The sequence below is a fragment of the Schistocerca serialis genome, chromosome 7, assembly GCF_023864345.2.
Source record: "Schistocerca serialis cubense isolate TAMUIC-IGC-003099 chromosome 7, iqSchSeri2.2, whole genome shotgun sequence".
Classification (NCBI taxonomy): domain Eukaryota; kingdom Metazoa; phylum Arthropoda; class Insecta; order Orthoptera; family Acrididae; genus Schistocerca; species Schistocerca serialis.
The window spans coordinates 415,886,997-415,904,099 of NC_064644.1; the positions used below are offsets into that span (position 1 = coordinate 415,886,997).

At 38.7% G+C, this 17,103-nt stretch overlaps 1 protein-coding gene across 3 annotated transcripts in view; it reads right to left on the bottom strand.

The window, feature by feature from the left end:
• LOC126412858 (THO complex subunit 2) overlaps positions 1–17,103 on the bottom strand; it is a 317,539-nt gene that overhangs the window by 91,734 nt on the left and 208,702 nt on the right. For all 3 annotated transcript variants that reach the window (XM_050082722.1, XM_050082721.1, XM_050082720.1), the window contains exon 24: positions 5,746–5,965. In XM_050082722.1, the coding sequence (XP_049938679.1) occupies positions 5,746–5,965 (220 nt within the window). The remainder of the gene's footprint in view (positions 1–5,745; positions 5,966–17,103) is intronic.

A 17,103-nucleotide genomic window follows, 5' to 3' on the forward strand; every position in this document is an offset into this window, starting at 1 on the left:
TTTAAAAATGAAATGGATGGAGTCCACATGCACAGGGCCCCACTTGCATGGGTAAACCTGAAGTCCAATTCACACTACAAATCAACAGAGCGTCATGTCATGTCACCATCACATCAGAGTGTATTCACACTGAACGTCACACAATTTGTTAAGCACAGTACCAAACAGTGAAAGTAAGATTATGAGATACTATCGTGATACACAAAGTCAAAATATATTATTGGAATTAAGGGACAAACTATTATAATAAGTTGATTAATGGCCAAAGCAAACTTAATAATGCATGTTATTAATCAATTTTGTGTGGTTAAGTGCTGAGAAGTGAAACATCATTTAAAAACATCAACATTTGTTTGCTAGCAAAAATGTATACATACAAACACATCAAAAACATTTATAATGGAATAGAGCCCGTTTTATCTTATCCAACATATTTTCTTCTTCTTCTTATTTGACTAATAGCATAATAAAAAATTGTATTTTTCTCCTTCATTAGAGCTGTTATTTTCACTTAAAAATGATATTTAATGCACCTTGCTTCATCATTTTAGATTCTTATTTATACACAGCATAGGCACCAGTCCTGTTGTTATTGTAAAATGTAAATAATTTTTTGCTTTCAGATATATAACCTCACTTATGGAAGAACACTCAATTTAAAAAGCCATCCAAGGTGTCATGGAATATTAATAAGACACAAAATCCATCACTATAACATGAGATAGCACAGCAAAAATAGGTTAACTTCTGATGTTAGCTGATGACGACATTGTTAGAATCTCCTTCCTGAGTCACCGTGATGGTGATGTGACATGACAGTCCACTGATTGGTTGTGTGAATGCCGCCATTTGAAATGAATTGTGCGATGTTTTGACATATTGGCAAGTGTGAGTTGCCTTCATACAACTGAGGTGCGGCTGGTAGGCCAGTGGTTGCCTGCTGATGACTGTTCCATATCAACACCCATACGTCTCACTGGTGCACAGCACACCTTTATAGTGGTTTATACAATCAATGTGATCCAGGCATTTAAGCTAAGATCATCTTTCTCTGTGACACACAACATTCCACCACTGTGCCATACGTTGGTAACTGAAGCATGGCCACAGCTTATATTTAGAGAGGGCTGATAGCACTTACCAATCCCCAGCTCATGAAACCCGGATTTGCCAAGCTTGTATCAAGCAAACGAATACTGAGGTCCCCAAGGTGTTCACTATTTAGAACTACACAGCAGAAGGGGGTGGAGTGGTGTGGGCACAGGCGAGTTTATCAAAAATACCATGGACTCAGCAAGTACTACCCATCTTAGCATAGATGTAGTTGTAAACACATATTATACCACTGTTCTTGTAAAACATCCAACATCTGACATTCTCAACTGAGACTGCCCCCCCCCCCCCCCCCCACACACACTGTTGCTGCCTCTAACAAACTTTTGGGACAACTAATTTGGAGAAAAGACCGATCATTTATAGTGTTACAGAAATGTGTGTTCTGATTCAGCTAAGAAGAAACAAGTCGAATTACATGCATTTACCAGTAAGAGAAGTGGTGAAAGGATTTCTTAAAACCTGTTTGTCCCATAGAAATTTCCTGTTAAAGTGAACTGAACTGTCACAATGTCTGCACACGGGGGACAGAAAATCACAATGTTGCAGTGGAGATTGAAAGAGGTTCTCCAAAGGTGAGTGTCTTCTGTGCTGTATGGGCCCTACTTTTTTCATGGGAAAACTGATGGATACAAAGAACCTACACATGTTGCAAGATTGGTTGTTTCCTTAATTGTAGGCCTAAGATAATAACACAAATTTCATATTCCAACAAGACAGAGCTCCACCACATTGTCACAGAGTAGTGCATCAGCATCTGAATAAGAAACTTCAAAATCAATGGATTTGGCACTGCACTCGGGATGGCTGGGCACTCTTCAGGTGATACTCAAGGTCTCCTGACTATACAGTCCATGACTTTTTTTCTTTGGCAGTATGTGAAAGGCAATATTTATGTGCACCTCTGCTGGCAATACTGAATTCCAGGAATACATCACTGCTGCATTGGCAAATATGCATAGGGACAGGCTTGAGTGTGTGTGAGTCGAATTTAACTACTTCATAGAGGTTTGTCTTGTAACATCAGAAGAGCACAAAGAACATTTGTAATTATGTGTAAAAAACTTGAAAATGTACTTTCACAATAATGTATCAGTCACTAACGTGTATGCAATAGTCAAATATTTATCTAAAACCTGATAAATCATTTGTAAACACCCTGTATTTTACCAGAGAGCTGGTTTGAGTTGTGATACTGCTGGTCAGGTTGATCCCAAGTTGCTCAATCATTTCACTTCACACTTGTTCTATTCTCTATTAACACACTCCTATCCATTTTCAAATGCAATACCACAATACTTTTCACAACTGGGCCCAATAAGATGCTGATACAAATGTGTTTGGTTGGGGGAGACCAGCTACAAAAAATAGTTACAACTGGACAGACCTACACTGCCAGTGTAAGTTACAGGGTACGAGCACTAATAACAAGCCGTAAGTTAATTTGCCTCCCAAGTCAGTCGTCTCCAGAACCATCAGACTGGGTTCTTTTCTGCATACAGCGTAAGTTTTGGGTAAGTAACGTTAGTTTCTAATGATAGCAATGACATTGTTTTGGGCACATTACTTCCTCTAATATCACCATCTTCACCATCATCATCATCATCATCATCATCATCATCGGCAGCAGCATAATTATAATCTTATTGATTGGCAACTCCATGGAGTGTTCTGTGCACCACGACCAGATAGTGGATATACTTGGAAGGAGAATCAGCATTGGTCATATTTTTTTGTTTTATTATCCGCAAAATCGATTTTCGGTCACTTAGTGACCATCCTCAGTGCTGTAATATACAATTAAAATTGGTAGGCACTGGTATCAACAAGCTTAGAGCGATCACATAAACTAGCTTGTTGATTGTTGATACCAGTGCCTACCAATTCTAATTGTATATTACAGCACTGAGGATGGTCACTAAGTGACCGAAAATCAAATCCATTTTGTGTGTGTGTGTGTGTGTGTGTGTGTGTGTGTGTGTGGGGGGGGGGGGGGGGGGGGGGGGGGGGGAGAGACGACCAATGCTGATTCTCCTTGCCAATGAATTATAATCATTCACCATATCATCATCGTCTCTCTCTCTCTCTCTCTCTCTCTCTCTCTCACCCCCCCCCCCCCCCCACACACACACACTCCAAACAAAAGAGTAAAAAATGAAAGTAGCTCTTAGTATCATGCAGGATGATTAAGAGAAAGCAGTGTCAGTGACATTTTACATAAGAAGTTGGGCCTCGTGGGTTAGAAGTAAGGTGTGAAGTTTTTTCCTCAGTGCACATGTGTTTATTCTAACTAATCTCAACCAGTTAAAGCGCACCTTTTGTCAGTATGTTATGCTGGCCACTGACTGGAAAGGTGAGGAGGGAGGGGGTGTGAGAGAGAGAGAGAGAGAGAGAGAGAGAGAGAAGGCTGATGCTTAAGTGTTTTCCTTTCAATGTAATCAGATTTATCTACGCATTAGCTGATCAAAAACATTTCTTAATGTAAACAACTCCTTCTCAATTTAAAGCAAAACAATGGTTGGTACTTGATATGTGACTTAAAAAAAAAAATGCATATTAAGTTAATGAAAAGTGTGTAGCACCAATGAAATATCTTAGAATTTATCAGGGCCAAATCATTTGAGTTTAAGATTAAGGAGTGCTATCTAAATGGCCTAAAAACCCAAATTCTGATTATGTTTAGCATACCAGGGTTAACATTCTGGAAAACTCTAATTCAAGGGAAAAATATTCTGGCAGTCCCTAGAGATTCATCAAAAATGTCTATTACTGTTTTTTTTTTATTTTTATCATTCTCATAATTTTAGATTACCTTTGCATGTAAAAGTACGCCACTTCAATGGCCATTATGGTGATTGCAAATGTGCAGTCCCTTGATACATTGTTAACTTTCACTCCTTGAGGGAAGCTATTAAGTTAATTAGCACTAACTACTATTTTTTCAGTTTTTGTAGTCTTATTGGTTACTAAAATTTAGTCAACATATGTAATCCAGGTGGCACAACCTGCTGTGGAGGCAGTACAGTACACCGAATAATGTGGTTATAACTTCATCCCTTCTGATAACTCACTCCACTATGACAGCATTTTTTTCAATGATTTGGTTGTGGCTTATTATTGTACAAGTCAAAATGTTAACCACTGCAATCACTTTTGAATTTCATTTATTTATTTATCTATTTACTCTATAAATCTCCACACTTAAATCCACAAGACACTCTATGCAATAACTGATTCCGTCTGTAAACTGTGTGCAATATAACTTGGCTCAAAGCAGTCCCAAACACTCAAGTAGGGAAGAAGGCAGCAGTGGCCATGGGGGATTCCAACGTGAGTGGCCACGACTGACTAAAGGAAGAGCTAAACTCCCTCACTTGTCTCAAAAATTTTATGTGGTGGCCGTGAAATGCTCTCTCTGCATCTACTTATCATTGCTGGGAAAAACGACGACCTACTTTGTAGGGCAAAGGCAGTCGTAACACCATTACGTGGAGAGGCTGGTTAGTTACGTTTGTTTCATGTTCAATGCATCATTTTGCATGATAGATCACAATGATGTGGAACAAGTCATTTTACATTCACTTTGGAAATTAATTTTTACATACAGTTCCATTCTGAACATTTGTAAGCTGTGCCTAACCCCCTCCTCTCACAAAAGAAAGAAGATGTGCAGATGTGAATTAATAATTCCTACTCACCATATTTTACACATCATATCACAGTAATAGACATTCTTCTATGGAATAGAAGCAGTTATCAAGAAGAAACTTTCTCAGTTTTTTTTCTCCTTTTTCCATATTTTACTTTGCTGCCTGCCAGACATTTTATATCACTGGGGAAATGATTAAAAATTTCTGGTGCAGGGTTGTGCACACCTTCTTCATGGCATAGACAGCCTTAATGTGGAGTAGTGAATCTCTTTTCCTTCTGGCGTTGTAATTATGTACACCCTTTTGAACTGCAGTGGGTTATTTAACAACAAATTTCATGAGGGAATAAATATACTGTGAAGCTGTAGTCACAATGCCCAACTCCATAAACAGATATCTACAATATGAGCATCAGCGAGCACCACATATTATTCTTAAAGCACGTTTTTGCATGCAGAAGACTTTCTTTCTTAAACATGAGTTACCCCAGAACATTACTCTGGGACATTACTGAATGAAAATATGCAAGATATGTCAAGTTACTGGTCTGCAATAGTTCTAAGTACCAATGTGGCTGAACTAAGTTGTTTTAGGAATTCCAAAATGTGCTTTTTCAAAATTTAAATTCTCAACAATACGGACACCTAAGAATTTCGAAGTTTCCACGTCCTCACCATGTGTTACACTTATCGTTGGTGTAGTTCGCCAAAATATGCAGAACTGATCACAATGTATCTCTTTACAATTGGAGGTGACACCACATGCAGAAAACCAATCAATGAGCTTTTAAGAGCTTTGTTTCTATACGTAAGCTTGGACTGATTACAATACTAGAGTCATCTGCGAAAAGGACTAATACCGATTGTAGTATGTTAGACGGAAGAGTGTTTATATATATGAAGAACAATAACTAAAAGCCAGTAAAGACTTCAATTTGTATGCCACAATCAACATTTTAAGTAAACCACGATGCAATACTTACACTGGTGGCAGTTCCCTCTTGGTTTCCATTGCAGCGATAGCATGTCCAGCGGGTACTATTTTGGGAGCTGAAGGCAGCTTTGTAGAAGGCAGGTCATTTGTGAGAGATGTTCCTCCTGCTCCTTGCCTCGCACCTTCAGTCTTGCGTTCAGATCTCTCTTTCGATTCTCGACCACTGACTTCCTTTCCTTTTTCATGTTTTTCTGAGGGGCGCTCCCGTTCTGTATATGACAAAAAGCTATCACATTACTACAGGAATGTGAAACTTACACTAATAACTTAAAATGCAGCTAAAGTCTGCTTCAAGCATTAAAAATGAAATTTTAAAAAAGGGTGGTTGATATTGATTAAAGATGCACAATGCTCATTATTTTTGAAGTACTAGTCTGAGAAGATAACTGCTATTTGACTCTGGAAAATGTCACATAAGAAGTTCCATGTAACTTTTCCAGTGGAAATCTTGAAATTAATCTAATACACTGAAACATACTAAACTGATTCTGAACTAGGGAAGTTCCAGTGGAATGGAAGAAATAAATTGTGCGCGTCAGATTTTAGTTGTATAAGAAGGAAAATTCTATTTCAAAATTTGTTAAGTTCATAAAGGGACACCTTGGCAGATTCAAAAATGGTTCAAATGGCTCTGAGCACTATGGGGCTTAGCTTCTGAGGTCATCAGTCCCCTAGAGCTTAGAACTACTTAAACCTAACTAACCTAAGGACATCACACACATCCATGCCCGAGGCAGGATTCGAACCTGCGACCCTATCAGTCGCACAGTTCCAGACTGCAGCGCCTAGAACCGCTCGGCCACTCCGGCCGGCCCACCTTGGCAGACTACAGCTTATCTTCACAAGGCACAATTCAGTTCAGTCAACAGATACACACAAAATAAAATCAGTACTCCTAGCAAGTAGCAGAACCTATGTTAGATGGACTTGTGGGATTTAAAGTGGAAGTGAGGAAATAGGAAAGAGAAGACCTCAGAAAAAGATGTAGGTGGGAGGCAGTACATCTGCAAGCACTTCGCTGGAATTAGCTAGGTATATAGTAGTAGTAATGATGGATTGAAAAAAAGAAAAGAAAATGGCAATTAGAAGGAATAATACAAATGAACTCAACAATAAATAAATACAATAAATGTAAGAACCCAGCGGTGGGGGGTGGGGATGTCTATATCAAAGGAATCTAGCAAGAAAATCAAATACTGACTTTAGAAGAGATATTTAATTAATATCTAATGCACACAATGCAGAAAATTGCCTTCAACATTATTAACACTGGAGAAACTTATTGTTAATTTTTCTGAATGTAGTATATCTTGAAGCAAGGTTCCATACACAAGCTTGTGACAATGGTTATAAAATTGCTGGCATGAGGACGTATATGTGTAAGTCGGTGGATAAGACCTGAGATCGTGTTTGGAAATAAAAATAAAAAATCCATGTCATGTTCGAGGGTGGATTACAGGTCTTGGGGATTCTTCCAATAAATCTGTCAGATATTTGCCTTAAGTACGATTAGTTTTATGTGGCCATTTCTCTTTAAATCGCTCCATTCGCATACTCCCAGATATTTAATGAATGCGACTGCTTCCACAATCGTATTAGCATACAACAACGGAGTTTAACCCTGATTATGCGCGATATTTGCATCGATATACATTGAGGATCAACTTCTGTACACAACAGCATCAGTTGTGAACAATCTCACAGGTATTTCAAACTTTATCCATTAGGCCATACACCGGATGTCTCAGTTAAGAATCGCCAGCTGCATTTTCTCTGGTGTTTCGGGAGATATTTGGAATTTTATGTGTAGCTGGAGTCAGCCCAAACAAGTATTGTCCATCACGTTTTTTTTTGCGACGTCCGGTGTCCACGGAAAGCGTCGGTTCGTTTCCAGTCACAAACAAAATTATTTTTAAAGTGGAATTTTAGGTGCCTGTTCGATAAAGCGGTCCCAAATTAGTCTAGTCTATCTGTTCTAAGTATGAATTAACAGGGACAGTAAAACGCGAAGAAGAACGAGTACTTCAACAGCAACTGAGCAGTGCTGCTGCTTGGCTGTAGCAGTCAGCGCGGGCCAGGGCGGTGCTGTCACTGCTCGACTACTGGTCATTCTTCGTGTTTTATTGTCCATATTTAATACAGCGGTAAAACAAATATTGGACTACACCAGCCTTGGACCTCTCTAACGAATGAACCGTAAAATTCCGCTTTAATAATCATTTTGTTTGTGACGGGAAACAAACCGACTGGGAAGAGCACACCACAGAACTGCTGGAGCGTCTTAACATATCACTATTTGCAATGCGAATTGTGTCAGACATAGGGGATATAAAAATGAAAAAGCTGGCATACTATGCTTACTTTCATTCCATAATGTCATATGGGATTATTTTTTGGGGCAATTCATCAAGCCAAGCAAAAGTTTTCCGGGCACAAAAACGTGCAGTAAGAGTTGTATGTGGTGTGAACTCAAGAACATCCTCCAGAAGCCTGTTTAGGGAACTAGGGATACTAACTACTGCTTCCCAATATATTTATTCCTTAATGAAATTTGTCATTAAAAATATATCACTTTTTCAAACCAACAGCTCAATTCATGGAATCAATACTAGAAATAAGAATAGTCTTCACAAGGATTTAAAGTCACTTAGTCCTGTACAAAAAGGCGTGCCTTATTCAGGAACACACATTTTCAATAACTTGCCAGCAGCCATAAAAAGCTTAACAACCAATGAAATTCAGTTTAAGAGAAGCCTAAAGGATTTATTGATGGCCAACTCCTTCTACTCCATTGATGGATTTCTCAGTAAAACTAAATGATTTGTGTGTGTGTATATATGTAAGTACAATATAACTTCTGCACAATTTCAGTGCAGTAATGTGTTCATTGTAAATAAGTTGGCTGGTTGGTTGTTTGGGGAAGGAGACCAGACAGCGTGGTCATCGGTCTCATCGGATTAGGGAAGGATGGGGAAGGAAGTCGGCCGTGCCCTTTCAGAGGAACCATCCCGGCATTTGCCTGGAGCGATTTAGGGAAATCACGGAAAACCTAAATCAGGATGGCCGGACGTGGGATTGAACCGTCGTCCTCCCGAATGCGAGTCCAGTTTCTAACCACTGCGCCACCTCACTTGGTGAAAATAAGTATTATAGTTGTTGTATTACATGTTTATTAATAAATAAATAAACTTTTTTATTTTAAATTCAGTGCATTAGTATTTGTAAAATGACTCTTTCATATAGTGTTCATTAAAAAATGACGATCATTCCACTTGGGACCTGTGGAATGGTACATTAGCTTATCTGTTTTAGTTGTAAATATTTCTCATGTATTGCTGTTTTTCTGAGATGTTCCACATCCTGGAGGACCTCCTCACTACGGATCAATTGGAATGAAAGTAAATCTAATCTAATCTAAACCATTGACAAGAACAATCCTTCCCAATAATAACTGCCACTGACTGACCTTTTCCCTCTGACCAATAGTAACAGAGGAGTGAGTTTGTGGAAGTGGCTAAAAAGAAAGAGAAAAAAGCAATGGACAGCATGCTACCTATAAACAAGAAAGACTTTGGACTAACATACACTCAAATTCAGAACAATCTGAAAGTATAACTAATTCAGGATGTGAAGGCACATAACAGTTATAGCAGCAGAGTGTGATAGAGCACACCATCTAAAAATGGAAGCTTATGAAAATACAAAGTTCACTGGAGAACCTAAACATGACAACAGGAATTATGAAAAGAAAATAAACAGTGATGGACATGAGAAATGGAAGAAGTTTCTGGATGGACCTGTGGCCTCTTTACAAAATGTGTGAAAACACAACAAGACTAGCTAAACTGGAGGACATGCATGTGCTAACCATAACATTAAACTCCTGGTTAGGCAAATTCATCCAGAAGATAGTATCGTATATTTTCCTGTCACAGAGGAAGTTGATAATATTCAACTCCGTATCAACAATTTGCCTACAAACAGAGAGAAACTACAGACACTACATGAAACTGTCTTTAAGATTAGACAAAAGATACTAGACATCAGTAGAACACTTAGTGATATCACATGTCTGAATTGTATATGATCACAGAATAGAAAAGCTCCATTGCTATGTGCTCAACAGGTTCTTGTGACATTCACATACTATCAAATGACATCCTAAAGTAAATGGAAGATACCAAATGATATGTGATGCACAGCATCACGGTGATACAAGAACTTGGAAAAAAAGTTAGACGAGATGGACCTATGCATACTATGTATACAAGAGCCATACTCCAGAATCGGGATATTACCTCACATGCTGCATACAACACTGATCATAACACCAGGTCATCAATCAATGGCTACCATTATGGTGCCAGATAAAAATATAACAGTGACAAAGATACATCAACTGTGTGACAAACATGCAGTGACAATAGAAACAATGGCTGCTTTAGGAAGAATTTACGTAACCAGTCAATATTACAATAGTCTGGAGATAAGTCACACATGTCACACAGAGAGAAGTTAAAAACAGCAGCAATACTGAGTTGACATTATGGACACATTTTAATACTGTATGTAAATGTAAAATTAACACTGTGGCACAGCAGAGTAACTTCATTTTATCTTGCAAACTCGAACATCAGTGTGCATAATCTCCTTTATTTTACAATTACATATGCAGAAAATAACTTAGATGTTAAACATCCAACTTGAGGGAATATACAGTATAGGCAAGGTGAACTGGGAAATTTTAAAGGCACAATTCAAGATACAACCACTGTAAGGAATTGGATATGATGTGACACTGAAGTCAATGAACCGGTCATTAGTTAGTTTAAACATCCTTGAGTCCCTCCTTACTGTCTTTAAGACACAGAGCAAGGCAGGTGAGAAAGGTGTCCAAGGGGCTCTGTTTGCGGTCCAGAGTTCTGGGATGTTGGCACTGGGCCTTTATTGACTCAGCTACAGCATACGGCAAACACTAGAGGCTGCATAGCCTACACAGACAATCTGCTAATTACAGATTCTGCCAATGCAACAGTTAAATTACAAGAAAATAATAGGAAAGTTCTTGAAACATTTAGCACTTGATGTGCAGAAAATAAATTAACTATAGCGATGCACATAACACTTTATAAGTGTATATTTACTAAAAGGAAAACTATCGAGATCAAGAATCCCTACAATCAAAATAAATGACCAACCTGTGAAGAGCAAAGAAGTTTAAAGGTCTCCTCATGCACATGTGGAAATTGTTTGGCAGAGAGGCAAAACCCCGAGCAAAATTGTAACAATTGGCCAAAGAAGCTTTCCGCTATCTCTAAGTGCAACAAAAATGTACCACAACACAACCTTAACTGCTATTGTGGGCCACGGGTCGAGTGTATGGGCTTATACAGACAGCACAGGCTTTTCAGAGAGCACAGAGAAGTATACTCCTGCTGCTGACAGGTGCATGTAGAGCAACATGACTGCTTGTGTTACTGGTCCAAGCAGTAAGGAATACAGGTGCACAATATTGGCTCAAGAAGGCAAATATAATAAAGTACATGAGATACTGGACACCAGAGCCGTACCAAATGAGGAAATAACGTCATATATTAATAGAGAATGACAAGAAATATGGGGCAGGGCAGAAAGAGGGAGGAGAACCGGGCAGTTCCTTTCGAACATAAAATAAATTTCAATGTCATACTTCCTTCTGATCACGGGAGCTATACATTACCCGTTGGGACAAGGTCCATATCCCAGCTCTTACAGAAAATATGACAACGTGCACAGATACTTGTGAATGTGAAGCAATTAGCATCCCAGACCATATCGTTCAGAAGTGCACCTTTACACAAGATGTTAGAAACCAGAACAGGAACGTCTTTGGCAAGCCACCTGTGTATAACACAATCCCGTCCTGTAAGTCTCCTGAGCCGGGGTTCTGCAGGACTTTTCTGAACTTTATCCCTTTTCCTAAACCTCTCCAGTCCTTTTCTTCTCCCCTCTTACTCCCCCTTCAACCTTTCTACCAAGAGCAGGAGCCACTGGCTCAGAAAGCTTGTATATGCAAAATATTTTTTTTTTGTATGTGGGTCCTACTGTCACCGTTTGGTGAGTAGATTTTTTATCTATCCAGTTACACAATAATGAATGAGCAACTATGGCACAGGCTGAACTTAGTGACACCGAAACTGTCAGCTTATAAGCTGCCAATCTACACGGCTGAGAGACAACCAAGAGGAGTGTACTATGGGCTAACTATCCAGATAAATGAAGAAATCTGATTTCATTCTTATTCAAAGTACAGGAGTATAGTGATGTGCAACATATACACTAACTCATTTGAAATCAAGATAAATATTATGTGTTATATTCATATATATTAACCCACATGCAAGATTTACTCTGTTCTGGTATCTAGGTAACAGATGGGAAGGAAACAGCAAATAAATAAATAAATTAATTAATTAATATAACAATGAAAACAACAATGTTGTATTGGAAATTGTAATTGGATAGATAAAAAAATCTACTCACCAAGTGGCAGCAGAACATACACATAAAAAAGGTTATAATTACGCAATCTTTCAGAGGCAGAAGGAGCCGCTGGCTCTGAAAGCTTTCCTAATTATAACCTTCTTTTATATGAGTTTTCTGTCGCCGCTTGGTGAATGAGTACATAAATAAATAATCATCTGAAAAATTCAGAAGTTTGACACCTTCCCGAGCATTGATGCCAAATTTGTCTTTCACCAGACGTCTGGAGTAAGTTTCGTTGGTTGTCCAACTGTCACTAACATTCCAATCACCACATCTAATGGTTTGAGCAATTTTGGTGTTAATATACTGCATTAGCATGGAGGCCTTTAATCTCAGAATGAACATGTTCACTAATGATGACAAACGAGGGGGAAAGAAAAAAAGAAAAACAACACCCAAAGAACAGTATGCAAAGTTAAAAATTAATTTAACTAAGCAATGTGTAAATCCAATAAATTGAAGAAAATACATGTTTTACAATACTAACTATTTTATCTGCAAAATTATATATAGTGATAAGATTAATTATTTTTCTTTCACTACATGAAAACATAACAAATAATGAAAGACAAATTTTCATTAACTTACCCAATAGAAGTGTATTAAATTGACGAAAACAGTCTGCCTAGAAGACATGCACCACCATAGCAACACTTGCAGCAGGCAAAAAACTGGGGGAACGCGTTCACAATGATTTAGCCAGTAATACAGACTAAAGCCATCATCATCTGTTGTTGTGAAGTGGTAGTATCTCCAATAAGCATCAAACCTCAGTAGCTACGTTAATAAATAAGGGGAAAACTTTCCAGCCACTCTGTAATTGGTGACTAGAAATTTTTCAAAAAAATTATATCAGATTTTCAACAGCTTCTCATAATAAACTGACATTTGGCTGATGTGCAACTGGCTCACTGATGTATTTATTAGTCTGTTGACTAAGTGAACCTTACGAGCAATATTCAACTTGCATTCAAGCTGCCGGCATTGTAGAAGACGGCTTTTCCACAGTGTAACTGGGGTTACAGAAGTGTCAATATTTCCTAGTAACTGTTACATTCACCAACTATGTCACACAATGCCAAAACCATCCAGCAAACACAAGGGTTGGGTGATTAATGAAGGTCAAACTCGGTACACAAAAACAAACCCTTTCAGTTGTCTAAATATTTTATAACAATAACTTCCCACAACATTTTAGAGCTCTTACATAATAAATAACAAACACTGGCAAGTGGCGAGATCTACCCTGGGATGTTTGCATCATCAGCGGCCAGCGATTATAACACTTCCAACAGACTGTTCAATAGATTGGCTGTGTCAAAGCAAATGAGTCCCTTACTTATTTCTCATTTTTACCTTAAACGCCAATGAAAAAACTGTACAGAAAATGATAAATATAAAGTACAGGATTCAGAGGTAAACTGCAAAGAAATCAAGGGTGTTACAATCTGTTACACATGTACTGAAATAGTGGCCACAGTGTTACCATTATTACAACAACAGAGGTAAGAAGAATAATCAATTGCCCACATGCCAGAAGTGACCAGAGCATGTTTTTAGGAATTTATCTTCTTGGAGGGGAGAGAGGTCATATCTGACGTTAAGAGCAATTTCTCATAAATTCTACCTCTTCACTCACAGACTATTATACCCTTTATACCTTGAAGGTATTGTTGATGGTTAGTATGTCCAATGAGAACAGTGGTACTGATGTAGCCATCCTTGAGGTGGAGAGTGATATCAATGAGTGTGGCCTGGTGTGTTGGGCTGAAGACCAGATGAAGTCAACGGGGGAGAAGGTGTCGAGGTACTGATGGCGATTTTGGATGTGAGGTGCTCAACAGCACGGTCATCAATGTCCTGATAAATAATCAGCATGTCATTCTCGTAGGTGAGTGGGGTTGAGGGGCAGAACCACAAACTCCACACAGTGGTGGATCCTTTCACGAGAGGCGGAAACCGTGTGTTAAAAGGGCTATGTTGTAAGTGCAGTCTGGTGAGCAGCACTACCTTCCTTCGGTGACTGGCATGAAGTCCACCATGTCTGTATGGTCAATTTGAGTGACCATAGTTTGTTTTCCACCATCTCCAAACATTCAGCTTCCCACTGACCCATGATTTGTCTATCAGATAATGAGATGACAGTGTTCAGGGGGACGTTACATCGAAGTAGATCACTATCCTGACCTGCTGCTTGGTCAGCTACGTCATGCAGACAACCGATTTCAAAAACACATAATGTTTTTCTATAAGAGCACTGAAGACACCTACCACACACTTGTGTTAACAGTAACTAAGCTTCCACAAGTAGAGCAATAAGACTTACCCCACAGTCAGAGCTGTCTTACTGTCTTGTAGAGAATGAAAACTCAAAACACGAACACTCCCCACAGACAGACTGTATGTCACCTTGTCGCGTTACAGTCACATAAAGCTATGGCGAAAGTATATAAATGGAGCAGACCTGAATGTGAACTCATTCTAGTGATGGTATGAGCTGCAAGGAAATCCACTGACATAAGCATGATGGCCTGGTGTCTGGCAATGAGCGTCTCGGAAATAGCAAAGCTGATCACCTGCTCTTGCGCTACTGTCATCAGCACCTACGGAAACTGTTTTAAGGAAAATGAACATATGAGGTGTTGGACATCCACGCCTCATCATGTAATATGGAGATTTAAGGTTAGCACACACTGCAAAGCAGGGCAGGCAGTAATCTGTGGCAGATCTGATGACAAATTACAATGGTGCTGCACGCACATGTGTTTTGGAGCACATCGTACAGCATATCGTCAAATATGGGGCTTTTCAGCAGACAACTCATTTGTGTTGCTATGTTGATCCAATGTAATCCATCACCATTAATGTGGGACCAGTGGAAACACGTAACGTGGTTAGATACATCACGGTTACTGATACATCAGGTTGAGAGAAAGAAAGTTCTGTTGTTAGGTAGTTCCCATGGTAGAGGTGTTGGCCAACTACTGCAGGAAAATCTAGGTCCAGAGTACCAGGTCACAAACTTCTTCAAGCCTAGTGCAGATCTGGGTCAGGTAACAGAGGATGTAGGTGCTTTATGCAAGGATTTCACAAAGGAGGATGCTGTGGTTATAGTGGATGGTCCGGGAAATACCATTGGCAGAGACTCTGAATATTCCATAGAGAGTGACCTAGTGAAGATAGCATCAGCAACGAAGCATACGAGTGTGGGATTTGTCTCTGTCTTGAGACGCCATGATCGGCCTCATTTGAACTCTTCCATAGGGAGGGTGAACTTGGAGTGGCTGCTTAGGACGGATATAGGGTCCCATATTGGTTTGATTCCTATGGATGCTATCGATAGGTGGGACTACACTAGACATGGCCTTCACCTCAATAGGAAGGGGAAGGGAAAACTGTTTGGGTTGATTGCAGAAAACTTAAGGGGGGACACTGGCACAAGTGGTAAAATACCAGTGGTCACAGGTGTCAGAGGGATGCCTTTTTTAGGATAGGGAAGGGGGAAAGAAAACGAGTTTTAAGAGAGATTGGCAGACACACTCAGTTTGAGAAAACAGATGAACAGGAGTCAGATTTTATCATACAGCCTCCATTTAAACAGTGTCTAACAGAAAGTAATCATAAACTGCCAATTCATCTTCGCCAAAGCAGTTACAATCCCATTAGTATGCAGTATCAGTTATCTTTATTACACCAGAACATTCCGGGACTTAGAAATAAAGTTGATGAACTACTCATTTGTATCGATGAAATGAATTCATCTAACCAAATTGACAATCTGCCTCTCTGAACATCAAGTGACCACTGATATAGATTTGTTAGACATTTCAGGATTTAAGCTAGCTTCCTACTTCTGCAGAGTAAATATGGATGGAGGAGGAGTTGCCACATATATCAAAAACTGCCATAAATTCAAGAACATTGACATTAATAAATTCTGCTTAGAGCAGCATCTAGAAGCATGTGCAACAGAAGTAGAGTTCCATAACAGATCCTATATAATAATAACTATTTACCGAGCACTTGCAGGAAATTATAATCTATTCTTAGATCATCTAGAAGCTCTTTTGGGTTATTTAACAGGAAGAAACAAAGAAATTTTGATTGCTGGTGACTTTAATACAGATTTTCTAATGCAATCTTCCAGTAAACATTCACTGCAATTAGTAATGTTGTCTTTCAATCTAACTCACACTGTAAACTTTCCAACTAGGATCACTAAATCCTCAAGGACAGCCATTGATAACATTTTTATAGACAAATCAAAGGAACAAAATCATATCATAAAACCTGTTGTAAATGGACTATCAGATCATGACATGCAGCTGCTTGTTTTAGATGTAAATTCTAAGCAGATTATCAAGACTGCTAAATCTGAGTACAGGAGAGTAGTCAATCAACCAAAAATTGAGTGTTTTAGAAAACTGCTCAAAGATATGAACCGGAAAGATGTTTATAGTGCTTATGACATGAATGAAAAATATAACACATTCATGAACAATGTCAATACCATGTTTGAAAACTGTTTTCCTCTAAAAGTTACTCAAATTAAACAGAAGTCTATAATAAAACCATGGATTACACAAGGAATAAAGATTTCCTGTAAGACAAAAAGGAAAATGTATCTGTCGACCAAGAATAGCTCCAATGCTGATGATTTAGCTAAATACAACAAATACCGTAAAACATTAAAAAAAGTAATTCAGACGTCTAAACAAATGCACTACAAGAAGAAGATAGCAATGTCAGGGAACAAAATAAAAACAATATGGGATATAGTAAAAGAGCAGACTGGTAGAACCAGAAAGGAACAGGCGCAAAT